This window comes from Camponotus floridanus, unplaced genomic scaffold (assembly GCF_003227725.1).
Source record: "Camponotus floridanus strain SB8 unplaced genomic scaffold, Cflo_v7.5 scaffold503, whole genome shotgun sequence".
NCBI lineage: Eukaryota > Metazoa > Arthropoda > Insecta > Hymenoptera > Formicidae > Camponotus > Camponotus floridanus.
This window is the reverse complement of record NW_020229663.1, coordinates 1,784-14,569: the sequence shown is the minus strand read 5'-3', so window position 1 is coordinate 14,569 and position 12,786 is coordinate 1,784. Positions and strand designations below refer to the sequence as shown.

Below are 12,786 nucleotides of genomic sequence, written 5' to 3'. Positions count from 1 at the left end.
CGTCATACTGATGAAAATTGCAGGAAGTTGTGGGTATGGATTTCCAATAAGAATATCCATTATCAGCATCTAAACAAAAGGTATCAGCGAGATCGCAGACTGTGCCAGATTTTAATCTGATTTTTCCAGTATTCAATTGCACAGGTACGTATGAAGATCTCAGTGATATTTTGGCAACTGCTTGAACGACGACGTCGTCCCAAGTTCCAAAAGGGTCGGAATATTGCGTTCCCTTACAATATCCGTCTACTTGTATTCGTCCAGCCATAGTAATACTACGGTAGGTCGTTTGATTAGCCTTTAATCCTGTGACGAGATGATGATCTCCTAAGGTAATGGTTCCATCTTGAAACATTCTCAAGCATTGAGAATAGTCGGTTTCGTGTACATAATCGGCCTTTCCGTTATGAACAATAGAAATATGCGAATGCATTCCGCAATGGTAAATGCTTCTTGATATTTCAACTTTACATTGAATAACTTCCGTGTAGCTGTAGTCAGATAATTGCAATAATTGTATATAGACTTCGGTGGTGTTGGGGGTGCTTATATCTAAGTCGCATTCTCCAACATCAAGTAATGAGACAGCTGTGATATTGAGGTGTTGTCCGCCACAATCAAATCCAATTAGGCCAGACGCTTCGCTTATTATGATTAATAAGAGTAAGGTCGTCATGGTCTGTATTATTTTCCTTTCTTTTTTTTTTCGTTATGTATGCTTTGAGGATACACATATATATATTTTGTATATAAGAGAGTGGATTATTTCAAAATATCCATTAACATGTATTCATTTTATATCTGCTTGTATGTATATTTGTAAGTATATAGAAGATATATGTTTTCATATTTTTTCAGTAATATTTTTATAATAACTTATTATTGTTTTTTTTTTTATTTTATGTTTGTTCAATATATATATGTATATATATATGTATGTATGAATATCTGTAAAATATCGCAAAATTATTTGTTGTAGAGAATCAAGAATCTAATATCGTTAAGAATTCATTTGGATCGATTGGTTCAGTTCTTGTTTCTCTCAATCCATATTCTACTTCTAAAGTAATAGGATTTATGGATATGCCGATCAATCGTTCAAAAGTACTTTCGTTTTTCATTGCTACAAATTTAAATCGATAATAAGCACGCAAGCACTCTTGTCATTCTACGATTGGTCGACTAGTGCAGCATGATTTACCGCACGATTGACACCGTTGAATAGGCACATTGCCATATTGAAAGGTGTGTACAGATCGAGTTAAGACTCTGTTATAAGCTTTAGGTTTGTAACAATTAGAACAAATAATATAAGGTGATGAAGAATAAAGAACGTCATGAGTTGTAATGATTATACATTTTACGAGAAGACTATTATAAAATGAGTCTCGTAAAATAGGATGTATAGTAGATCTCTGTTTATAAGGAGGGCACATTTTTGCCGTTTATGCGTATATTCCCTTTTTATGTGTACTGCAGAAGGCAAATACACCTAATTGATTTATATCCCGTCCATGTTTTAGTTCATATAATGTTCTTTCGAAATATGTAAATGTACATTCTTTGCATTCCAAGAGAGGACGAGTTTCATCTAAATCAGATCCGCAAAATTCACATTTAGCAAATACTATATTGCCAGATGTCATCCAATGACATACCACAAGTTCATGATTGCTTCTAATTTGGCGTAATTTAGAACAGTTACAACACATTCGAGTATAAGGTTTATCCCAATTTCCTGGTTTTTTGTAAAACATAACCTTTTTACATTCATAACTACATATGTTTGGACAGTGTTGTAAAATTCGGTGGATCGGATGTTCACAAGAAATGTTTTCAAGATTTGAATTATTCATTATGACGGTTACGTGAGAGTTCTTGCTCTCTCTCTTCTTCAAGGTAAAACAAAAAGCATTTTTGACAATCTATCAAGGGAGTTCTTTGCGCTATAGGAGTAGCACATAAGTAACATTTAAGTGGAGGAGGATGAGGTGGATCGTGTGATATAACGTGATATTTAACAGGATAGTCTTTCGTTGATGCGTGTGTCACGCATACGGGGCAATAGTATTCACCTTTGCATATATAACCATCGAGTTCTTCATGCATTATTTTATGAAGAGGGTCCATCCCTTTTAATTGTTAGGGGAGTCAAAGAAGTAAGCCCACTAAAGTATCTAATACAAATATTACAGTCTGTTATGGGTCTCTGAATAGTCATGGGGTTTCGACAACGACTACATATGGTAGGGAGCGTGTGAGGGGCAATACTTATAGTATGCTGATCTAATGGTAAAAAGTGTCTTTGAAGAAGAGGGTGATAAATAATAGTATAGCAAGTACAACAGTAATAGTTGCGAGTAAGCAAATGGAGATATCCATGTAATTTAATGCATAAAGGGGTAGAAGTAGACTGAGACATGCTAGAGTAATCTAATTCATGTTGAAAGTTAGAAAATCAATAATGTCTCTGAGACATGTAGGGCATTGATAGAGCGGTGTTAACACAGTAATAGATTGAAGACAGTTAACACAAAGTAATTCAGAACGATGTGGTTCTAGAGAAATAAAGTGAGAGAAAATAAAAGAAAATTGCATTTGCAATATAGGAGGTTGAATGCTTTGATAACACGTTTCGCATAAATAACAATTTAAAACAAAGTCTCGGTATCCTGTGATTTTAACGCAATAAACTGATTCATCAGAGGACATACCCTTGTTACGATGAATTTAGAGGAAAACTCTATTAACTACATTTAATACTAGCGGATATTCACATTCGTCTACATGAGTCGATGTGTCGTGAAGAGTTCTGAGGAAGCTGCGTGCTGTTAAAGCACAAGGGATACACTCACTAATTGGTCGAATTCGTATCACTGTTGCGTTGCACTTTAAACAGAATTCGTCTCTGACGGTATGACTGTTTACGAAGAAATGTGTGCGCATTGATCGGTATCGTTCATGAATGAGTGAGGTACGAATCCTTGAATAGCACTTGTGACATAAGTTGTTGTCGTCATCGAGGCATATAGCTCCGGTGACTTTTGTGCAGTGTGCAAATAAGAAGGATTGCTGCACAAGGTTTAATATTGCTGAATCCGGGGCTGCTGTAGCCAAGGCCGGCTGTGCTGGCTTTTTATGCCAGTGCATCTGTAACAAAAAATTTAAGATTAGTGCTTCATCCCGGTTGGATATGAGATATCTTTATCTTATCTGTGTGAACAATTCGTGTTCGATTTCCAATGCGAAGCTTAATATTGCTTAGAGGTAATAATTCTATTACTTCATAAGGTCCAGTGTATTGTTCAGTGAATTTCCCCTTTCGTGGTTCTTTAAGAAGAAATACGTGCATTCCTGTTTTAATTTGTAGAGGGTTTAATCTCCGATCATAATATTGTTTGCTCCTTTCTTTTGCTTGTATAAGATTTTGTCGCGCTTTTGTTTGCACATCTTTTAATTTATTAAACAAAGTAGTAAGGTAATCATGATACGTTGGTTCAATATTTTCTTCTATAATAGGATGAGAAGAAGGTAGTCGAGCTATGCGACCGAAAACTAATTCGTACGGTGAATATTTTGTTCCTTCATGTACGCTGGTATTATATGAAAACATAGCAAGTTTTAAATATTCATCCCAATTATCTTCCGTATCTATTTGAGTTTTTAAATATTCTGTTAATACATGATGTGAACGTTCTAAAGATCCGTTCGATTGAGGATGATATGCTGTAGTTTTAAAATGTTGAATATTAAATCTCTTTGTTAATTGTCGCATTAAAGCGGATAAAAAGTTGGTACCTTGATCAGTTAATATAGCGCGAGGTGCACCATAAATACAAATAAATTCTTTAGTAAAAGCGTCAGCGATAGTTAAAGATGTAGCTTCTTTTAAAGGTACTGCAACTGAATATTTGGTTAATAAATCTTGCATTGTTAATATGTACTGATTATTATTATTAGTTATAGGGAGTGGTCCCATAATATCTAAAGAAATTTTATCGAATGCATTTCCAGGAGTATCGGTAATAACCATAGGTTGTTTTGTTTTCACTCTTGTTAACTTCTTTAATTGACAATCGCGGCAAGTGCGAATAAGTTCTTGAATATCTTGTTTCATGGTTTTCCAAAAATAATGTGGTCTAATGCGATTATAAGTCTTTGTAACGCCTTTGTGTCCACCGTGGGCTGAGGCGTGATTTTCCAAAATTAATGATTGACGTTTCTCAATATCAGGTGTTTGAGTTAAATTTAGACAAATAGTTACGTCGATAGACATTTCTTGTAAATGTTTTTTGATTTGATTAAATATGTAAGACCATGGTAAATCGTCGAAGTAATATGTTTTACTGATACTTATGGAAGAAAGTCCGAGTTCTCTGACAACATCTACGAGAGAACATAAACAATTTTTTAATGTTTGCACTTCTATTCGAATGCGATCATTATATTTTATTGGTAAAGCGATTAATGTATTAGACCTTACAGTATTTACTCTGGCTCTTTCGTAAGTTAAGCCTTCGTATTTAGGGAGTAAATTTGCCTCTTGGTATAATTTAGCACCATTATCATAAGGTGTTCCATTTAAATATATAAATATCACATGATTATCTTTTTGTTTTAATAGATTATCTCGAGTCTCTCGTATTCGAGCTGTACTCCAAGGAGGAGGAGTGTGGTGTGCTTGTCCATAAGGCACAATATTAGAATCAAATATGTCAGCATAATCTACATCAGAGTGCGTTGAGGTTGCTCTGTCTTGACTATCTTCTGAGTCTGGAACTTCTTCAATGGTAACTTCTCGATTGCTGTAGTTACTGTTACGTTTTGAGATTTCGTTGTTACGTCTCGATCGTAACTTCTCACGTATTTATTTGTTACGCAATTGTAACTTCTCTCTATTTCTTTTTCAGGGCAACCTGCCAAGCCGGCTATACCCTAGGACGCCGAGAGACTAAGAATCTTTTGCGCTTCTTTCAGGAGAGGGATTGACGATGGGAAATAGATTAGGTGCGTTGAACCTGACCCAATTTATCCTTTTTGATCTGTTTTCTTTTATTAGTTTACTTCCTTAGAGCTTTACAAATTCTTTATTATTGTTATTATTGTTATTATTTGACAGTTGTAGATAGTGTATATCGTTATACGTATAGATGTGTGTATGTAGTTAATGTTCTTCTCTATAGCATTTCTAAGGCGATATCTAGATATGGTTATTATTCGCGGTTGTTGAAGAAATTATCTCGCTGCAAGTATTCGTAGATCTCGATAAAATCTTCGTCTGTTAGTCCTGCGAGGGGTTGGATACTGCTTGGTAAGACTAGGTCCTCTGGTTCCGGGTAGAAATTTGGTTCAGGGGAATCCAGAACTTGACCTGGGTTGGATGGACCAGCCTCAGTTTCTGTGCTTTGTTCTATGGGTCTTCGTTCTTCCGGTATGGAAGGAAGATCTTCCGGTGTCCTGACCGGCGAGTAGCTGGGATTAGATGAATCCTGGATGGGGGAGTAATTGGGCGATGGCGGCCTGGCTCTGGGCTGTTGTTCCTCTTGAAGAACCGCTGGAGGGTTTCGGGGAGGACGATAAGGGTATGCGCGGGAGGGCGCGAAACTACGCACTGGAGAGTACCTTGTTACTCTGCTTGTTAAGTCGTTCTCGTCGGCAAACAACTGACGAGCTGTAGGGAGCCTAAGTACCGACCGGGAGGCACGCCTGCGGCGTATACCCGCGGCACGGAGGGAAATTTCGCGTCCAACGGAAGAAGTTCGGCGGGGGTTAACCATCTACCGAGGGAATACGACTATTTAGTATGTTTGATGCGATTGATTTAACACAAAAGGGGTTTACTTACGATGATGCGTAGAAAGGTACCTGTTAAGATGAATGGTTTTATAAGGTAAATGTAGTCACAGCAAGGTGGTTCATAGAGTTAAGACGAATAATACGGCTTAACGGATTATTGTGAGATAAACGAATGTAGATTATGATAGTATATCTCACTCGTTCTCATATCATGGTTGAAACGTTCGGCTATATACAGTTCATTGGGGTACAGCAATTAATGATTTATTTAATATATTTTGAATTTTTCAGGGGCATGCGGTTGCACCGAGAGGTCCGGAGATTCAGGGGGTACAGACAAGGATACGGGTAAGAGCGGCTGGCTTACTTCAGATAAGTACAGGATACGCTTTGAGCGTTCTCAGAGGATCGGTTGAAATTTAAATTATTCAACTCAAAGAAGGATTTAAAGTCTGTATACGGAAAGGTAGGATTCGGGAAAATTGTCGTACAACGAATGATAATTTATCTAGCATATACTGAATTTCCAGGAGCATGCGGCTGCACCGAGAGGTCTGGAGATTCAAGGATACAGACGAGGATGCGGGTGAGAGCGGCTGGCTTACTTCAGATAAGTATAAAATTCATAAAATGTTTCGATAGTTAACTTGTAAGCCAGTGCATAAATTCTATTATTTCGACAGATCCTCTAGGAGCGAGTCTTAGATTCTGAGTCTAGTATCGATGTGCAAGACGTCACGTCACAGCGGCACAGGATCCACGGAGAAATTCTTTCAGAGAAGCTCTCCGTGAAAGCGGCAGAGGAGTAGAATTTGCTACTCAATGCACATCGAGTGACTAACTCGAACGACGCTACACTCTAGGATACGCTTCGAGCGTTCTCAGAGGATCGGTTGAAATTTAAATAATTTAACTCGAAAGAAAAATTTAAAGTCTGTATACGGGCAAGTAAGATTCTGGGAAAATTGTCAATAGGCCTAGAATAAATCGAACTAATATACAAAGTTATTATCAAGGTTGATTAAGAATGATTATTATTTTATTATTTCCTTACCGGATGACGGGATCAATGGATGAATACAGGCACCGCTGCTCCTTCCCTGGGTTGCTCGACCTCGGTGAGAACCTGAAGAAGTGGCAAGGCAGCGCAGAGAATGGCCAAAGAGTCAGAGGTTGCTGGATGGTAGCACTTTATTAAAGTGTTAATGTTGATACAGCTCTCTTAATAGAGATTGAGACTAAGTCCCGAAAGAAAAAATCAAAATCGCGACTAAGTTATTTTCGAATAAGTTAAGGTGTCCGGTAGGCTTCTAGGTTTTTCCTCTTCGAGAGCTGGAGATCTGATGGGCGTAGAGAGAGCTGAGACACAGGCGAGTTAATGGCGCAGAGAGACACCGGCGGCGGCGGCGGCGGCCTTATATACCTTCCTCTGGTTCGATGTTTAATGGTAGGGAGAAGAGGTGGGCCTTTTTGGTGATTGGTGGGTCGGCTGCTGGAGCTATCCCTTCCTGCTATGAGTTTGCGATGTGGTGGGTGAGAGTTTTGTGGTAGGGATTGCAAGTCTTGCGTCTTAGATTTATTAAATAATTTTAGAATAATTTTTAATAATGATTTTTAACAATCAGAATTTTTTTATAATATCGTATTTATGTTATTAGAAAATTTGAGTTCGATTTATAACAATTGTTTAAATTTTAAGTGATATTTTGGTAAATTCTGATGTATTAAACCATTATTATTACAATGATTTTTACAATGGTGCGTATATAGTTAAAATTAATAATTAGTGATTAATTAATATTTAGTAAATTAATAATTAGTAATAATTAGTAAAGAAAAATTTAGCATTTGGATTGCAGATTCTAACGCAACGGATGCGAAGATGGCTTATCTCTTTTTCTAAAAATAGATATGCTGGATGTCCTTCGAAGAATGCTCACTGCATTCTTTCTCTTTATAAGACGCATTAGTAACAGTAATATTTTTTAATGAATTACCTTTTAAAATTCGTTTACGTGGTTTAAATTGGCATATTACACGTATTATTTCCAGGTTTAATAATTATCTTAAGACTAATTATTAAGATTTATCATTTACAAGATATATTTTTATTTATTTAATAAAGGCTTTAACAATTAGAATTTTTGTGGTTTTATATGTATATATTTTAAAATTTTCAAAGTCGACTTTTAATGATTACTCAAGTCTATGAATAATATTTTAATAAATTCTAATGCGTTAAGCCATTATTATTACAATAAATTTTACAATAAGAATATATGGAAATTAATTATCGCTTCGCTTAATAGTTATTATGTCGCTAAAAGAAATTTTATTCTTACAGTTCTCGGAACAACGTATGAAAAAGCGGCTCGTTTTACTTCTAAGAATGATCACGACGGATGTGCTCGAAGAATTCATTGCACGCTCTACCGTGATCTTTTATTCAAGAGGTCTTTTGATTCTGACAATATTTTATTCTTTGAAGATTTTCATTTGGGCGACTTTTATATTAGCACATATATATATATATATATATATATGTATAGATATGTATTCGCATATTGCTTATGAAAATTGATTTCAGCAAGTTTTTACTGAATCGTATTTAATAATCATCGTATAAGATTAATAATTATTGTATAAAATCTTGGGGTTATTAATATTAATTATTTGTTAATATTCGTAATATATATATATATATATGTTTTGTGTGCTGATTAATTTTGTCGCGGTAGCAGTCTATTATATCTCCTCCTTTGTTTTATTGTTAAATTTGTTACAAAATGTATATGCATATAGCATGCATATACATATAGGGATATTGTTGGACAAGTTAATATATATATGCGTCAATTTCTATCGCGACGCGTATTTATTGTATTTATACCTTTATTTTATTGAGTTTGTTATAAAATATATATGCGTATATGTAAATTTATTCAATTTATATATTACGTATAGTATGCATATATATAGGGAGATTTCTGGACATGTTAATATATATATGTGTCAATTTCTATCGCGACGCGTATTTATTGTATTTATACCGTTATTTTATTGAGTTTTGTTATAAAATATATATGCGTATATGTAAATTTAGTCAATTTGTATGTTACATATAGTATGCGTATGTATAGGGATAATTTTGGACAAGTTAAGATATATATTTGTAAATTTCCATCGCAACGCTTATTTATTGTATTTATACCTTTATTTTATTGAGTTTTGTTATAAAATATATATGCGTATATGTAAATTTATTCAATTTATATGTTACATATAGTATGCATATATATAGGGATAATTTTGGACAAGTTAAGATATATATTTGTAAATTTCCATCGCAACGCTTATTTATTGTATTTATACCTTTATTTTATTGAGTTTTGTTATAAAATATATATGCGTATATGTAAATTTATTCAATTTATATATTACGTATAGTATGCATATATATAGGGAGATTTCTGGACATGTTAATATATATATGTGTCAATTTCTATCGCGACGCGTATTTATTGTATTTATACCGTTATTTTATTGAGTCTGGTTATAAAATATATATGCGTATATGTAAATTTATTCAATTTATATGTTACATATAGTATGCATATATATGGGGATATTTCTGGACATGTTAATATATATATATATATAAAGGTGTATATTTTTATATATTAATATATGTTAATTTTCGTCCTGACGATTGTTTATTACGTTTCTACTTTTATTTTATTGGATTTGTTATAAAATATGTATACATATGTGTACATGTAGTCAGTTCACATGTTACATATAGTATGCATATATATGTATATAGAGGTATATGATACTGGATAATAGTGTGATATTAATAGAAAATGCTTTGTTAATGCTTAATTATAAAAGAGAAGTCGATGTATTAATTTGGTTTGCATTCATGCGAGCGCGAATTTAGATCTTCCCTCTGCCTTTAGGTCGGGAGAGGATGTTTAAAAATTCCAATGGAGATAACGCGACGTGCTGGACTTGGCCTTGCACGCTTGTTCGACTCGTAGAGTTATACGCATAATATTCTTTGTGCAGTATTATTCGTAAGTACACATATTATTTCTCTATTTCTCTCGTGTTTTCACGTTTTATTTCCTTTGACTTAATGATATATGTATATTATGCATGGTAAGAAGTTGCTGTCATTATATTCATTGTTGTAATTTTTTATTTTTATTTAATAAAGTTTTTGAATTTAGATTCTATTTTTCGAGTGTCATTTTGCACATTATGTACCTGGGCTCTATTCATTTCTCGGAAGGTTTTAGTCTTACATTATTAAATTTGCATATGTTCATATGCACGTACATATATATATATATATATATATATATATATATATACGTATAAGAGTGCTCATATGTAAATGTTCGTGCATTTTACAATTGTGTATATACATTTTATATTCATAGTAGCTATAGGTGTCCATCCTTAATATTATTATTTTATTTATTCAGGCGATACTTTTGCCAGGGGGGTACCCGGTGAGTAGGAACACGAATATAGGGTGTCCATTTATTTTCGTCATATGAAGACTTACTAGTAAGTAATATTCTGACATAATTATACTTAATAAGGTTTGGTATTATGAAATTTTGTCATTAAAGTACTTGAAAAAAGGGGGATTATTATAGTTGAAAACTTTTTATATGAAGTGTTAATATTTTATAAGGCTTGGTACATGCATTTATATATAGAAGAGTGTGATCGTAAATGTTCATGGTTGATTTTTGATGATGTTCATTGGCCTTATTCTGATTTTTTAATTATTTTAATCTAAATTTTATATTATTTTGTTCATTTATGCTAGTTGGTTTTTCTTTCTTTTCATTGGCTCATGTGTATATGCCTTAAGCATATAGATGCTATCCATTTTGTTATACTTAATGCTTTGCAAATTTTTATAAAATATTGACAGCCTCGTATTAGAAATTATTATTCTTATGACCAAATATTATTTTACATTAATTTTTCAGGCATCCAGGAGGGGGGTCATGTGACTTCGTCATATAAGGTATTCTTATTTGATTTTCAGGTAAGATCACTTTAAATTATTATTTGTGTTATGGGCCGCTAGTATTTGGTTAAATTTCGTTATTAGCTTATTATAAGTGAATATTTTATTTGTTAAGGTCTTATTATTCATTTATTATTGGTTATAAGAGTGGATGCATATATATATATACATATATATATATATATATTCATATGTATAATTGTTAGAATTATTTTGTAGAATTTCAAGCTAGATTTTACTACCAAAATTTTGTTTCTGAAATTTTCTTATCGTTAATATTTTTATTAATTTATGGTCTAAGAACATATATTCATTTTTGTGTGTGTTTTAGGTGTCAACAGGTTTAGCAAGAAAAACAAGCAGTGCTGAATTAAAATGTTGATGGTCAAGGATATATTATTATTTCTAAGGGTAAGTCTTATTAAAATTTATGCAAATTCATTATTGTTATTATTATTGTTATTAGTGTTATTATTATTATTTGCATTTAAGCAATTTCAATTTTAATCATAGAGAATTATTAGTACCATATAATTTATTAGTTTTATCAATTGTTAAATTTTGGTTATTATCTTACGTTTTTATTTATAATTTTGTCTTTACAAGTTTCATAGGATATTTATTAAATATTCATTGTTAGTTGGGGATTAATATATATATATCTTGTAATTTTTCAATGGCACTTAAATTATATTATTATAAAATATTTTAACATTTATTGTTCTTGTATTTGTTATGTTATCCTTGTGACGATATTAAGTCGGATACTAGTAATTTTGATTTTAATGATATTATTTAGAGGGAGAGTTCGTTTGATATTTATACGATTTTGTTTTGTATTTCGATTATTAGTATCGCGATATTATTTAGTGCATAGCTATTATTTATTTGGTTTTATGATTTATAGGTTATACTGGGAGCAGTATATCGATGGTCAATGGAAAATAAAATATTATCGTCGTGAGGGGTTACATCTATATACCCAATATGTTGGAATTATTATCCCAGAGATGTATACGAGAGCGTTTTCACCCAAGTTTGGACGTCATTTTTTTGATGAATTAGTCGACTAGTGTGGTGATCTACTTGGTCATGGTATCATAATTATATTATTTTTATAATTCTATTGTAAAAGATCTCGAAGTTACAACACTTTTGTTTGGTAAATTTGATTGTTAGCATCATATTTATACTTCTAGCGAGTAGGGACTGTTATTTTAGAACTATATACGGGAGCATATTAGGACGTGTACTTATTTTGATTAATTAGTCGATTAGTACGTTGATCTACTTGGTAATGGGATCACAATTATGCCCTTAGTATATCTCTATTGTAAAAGATATCGAAGTTACAAACATTTTAAATTTTTGTTTTTGGGGTTGCCTTTAAAATTTTACTGCTAGAATAATCACCGGGGAAGCTACTAGAAGGTCGTCAGATTTTTATCGTTAATCTTTATTCGTTTAATGAATTATCCTAACAAAGTCTACGCCAAGTATTGGCTTTATTTTGTATTAATTGTTTTATTTCTTTTACAGGTTACCGAATGGGAGCGTACATGTATTTATATACGGGGAGGAAGAGGGTTGATGGATCAACATTTCTACGTCGAAAATTATAGGGGTTGTTTCAACGCATAATTTTATAAATATATATATATATAAACATATATATATATATATATGTTTTTAGTTAAGACATCGGTGTTGTAAGGATTTTTGATTATATAAGTATTTTTAATGGTACTACTATAAGACGTACCTATTAATATTATGTTATTATATTTTTAGCACGTTTTAATTATTATATTTTTAATTATTTAAAGGCGATTGTGTTGCTTTTATGATTATATAATATGCTTTGCCTGTCATGTACTATGCATATTAATTATTTAATCAATTCTGCCAAGTAATTTATCAAGTCTGTCGCTAAAATTAAA

General features: G+C 32.6%; 1 protein-coding gene and 1 long non-coding RNA gene across 2 annotated transcripts; one reads left to right on the top strand and one right to left on the bottom strand.

The window, feature by feature from the left end:
- Positions 1-5,208: 5,208 nt before the first annotated feature.
- On the bottom strand, positions 5,209-6,947 carry LOC112639194. Its single transcript, XM_025412446.1, has 3 exons — positions 6,851-6,947; positions 5,846-5,865; positions 5,209-5,777 (listed from the first exon to the last, which is right to left on the bottom strand). Exon 3 carries the CDS (start codon positions 5,775-5,777, stop codon positions 5,214-5,216), a length of 564 nt encoding a protein of 187 aa, XP_025268231.1. The 5' UTR covers positions 5,846-5,865; positions 6,851-6,947; the 3' UTR covers positions 5,209-5,213.
- A 3,822-nt stretch (positions 6,948-10,769) lies between these two features.
- On the top strand, positions 10,770-12,489 carry LOC112639195. The gene is made up of 4 exons (XR_003123362.1): positions 10,770-10,843; positions 11,178-11,257; positions 11,754-11,941; positions 12,386-12,489. It is a non-coding gene; the product is annotated as an uncharacterized LOC112639195 (long non-coding RNA).
- Positions 12,490-12,786: the final 297 nt, after the last annotated feature.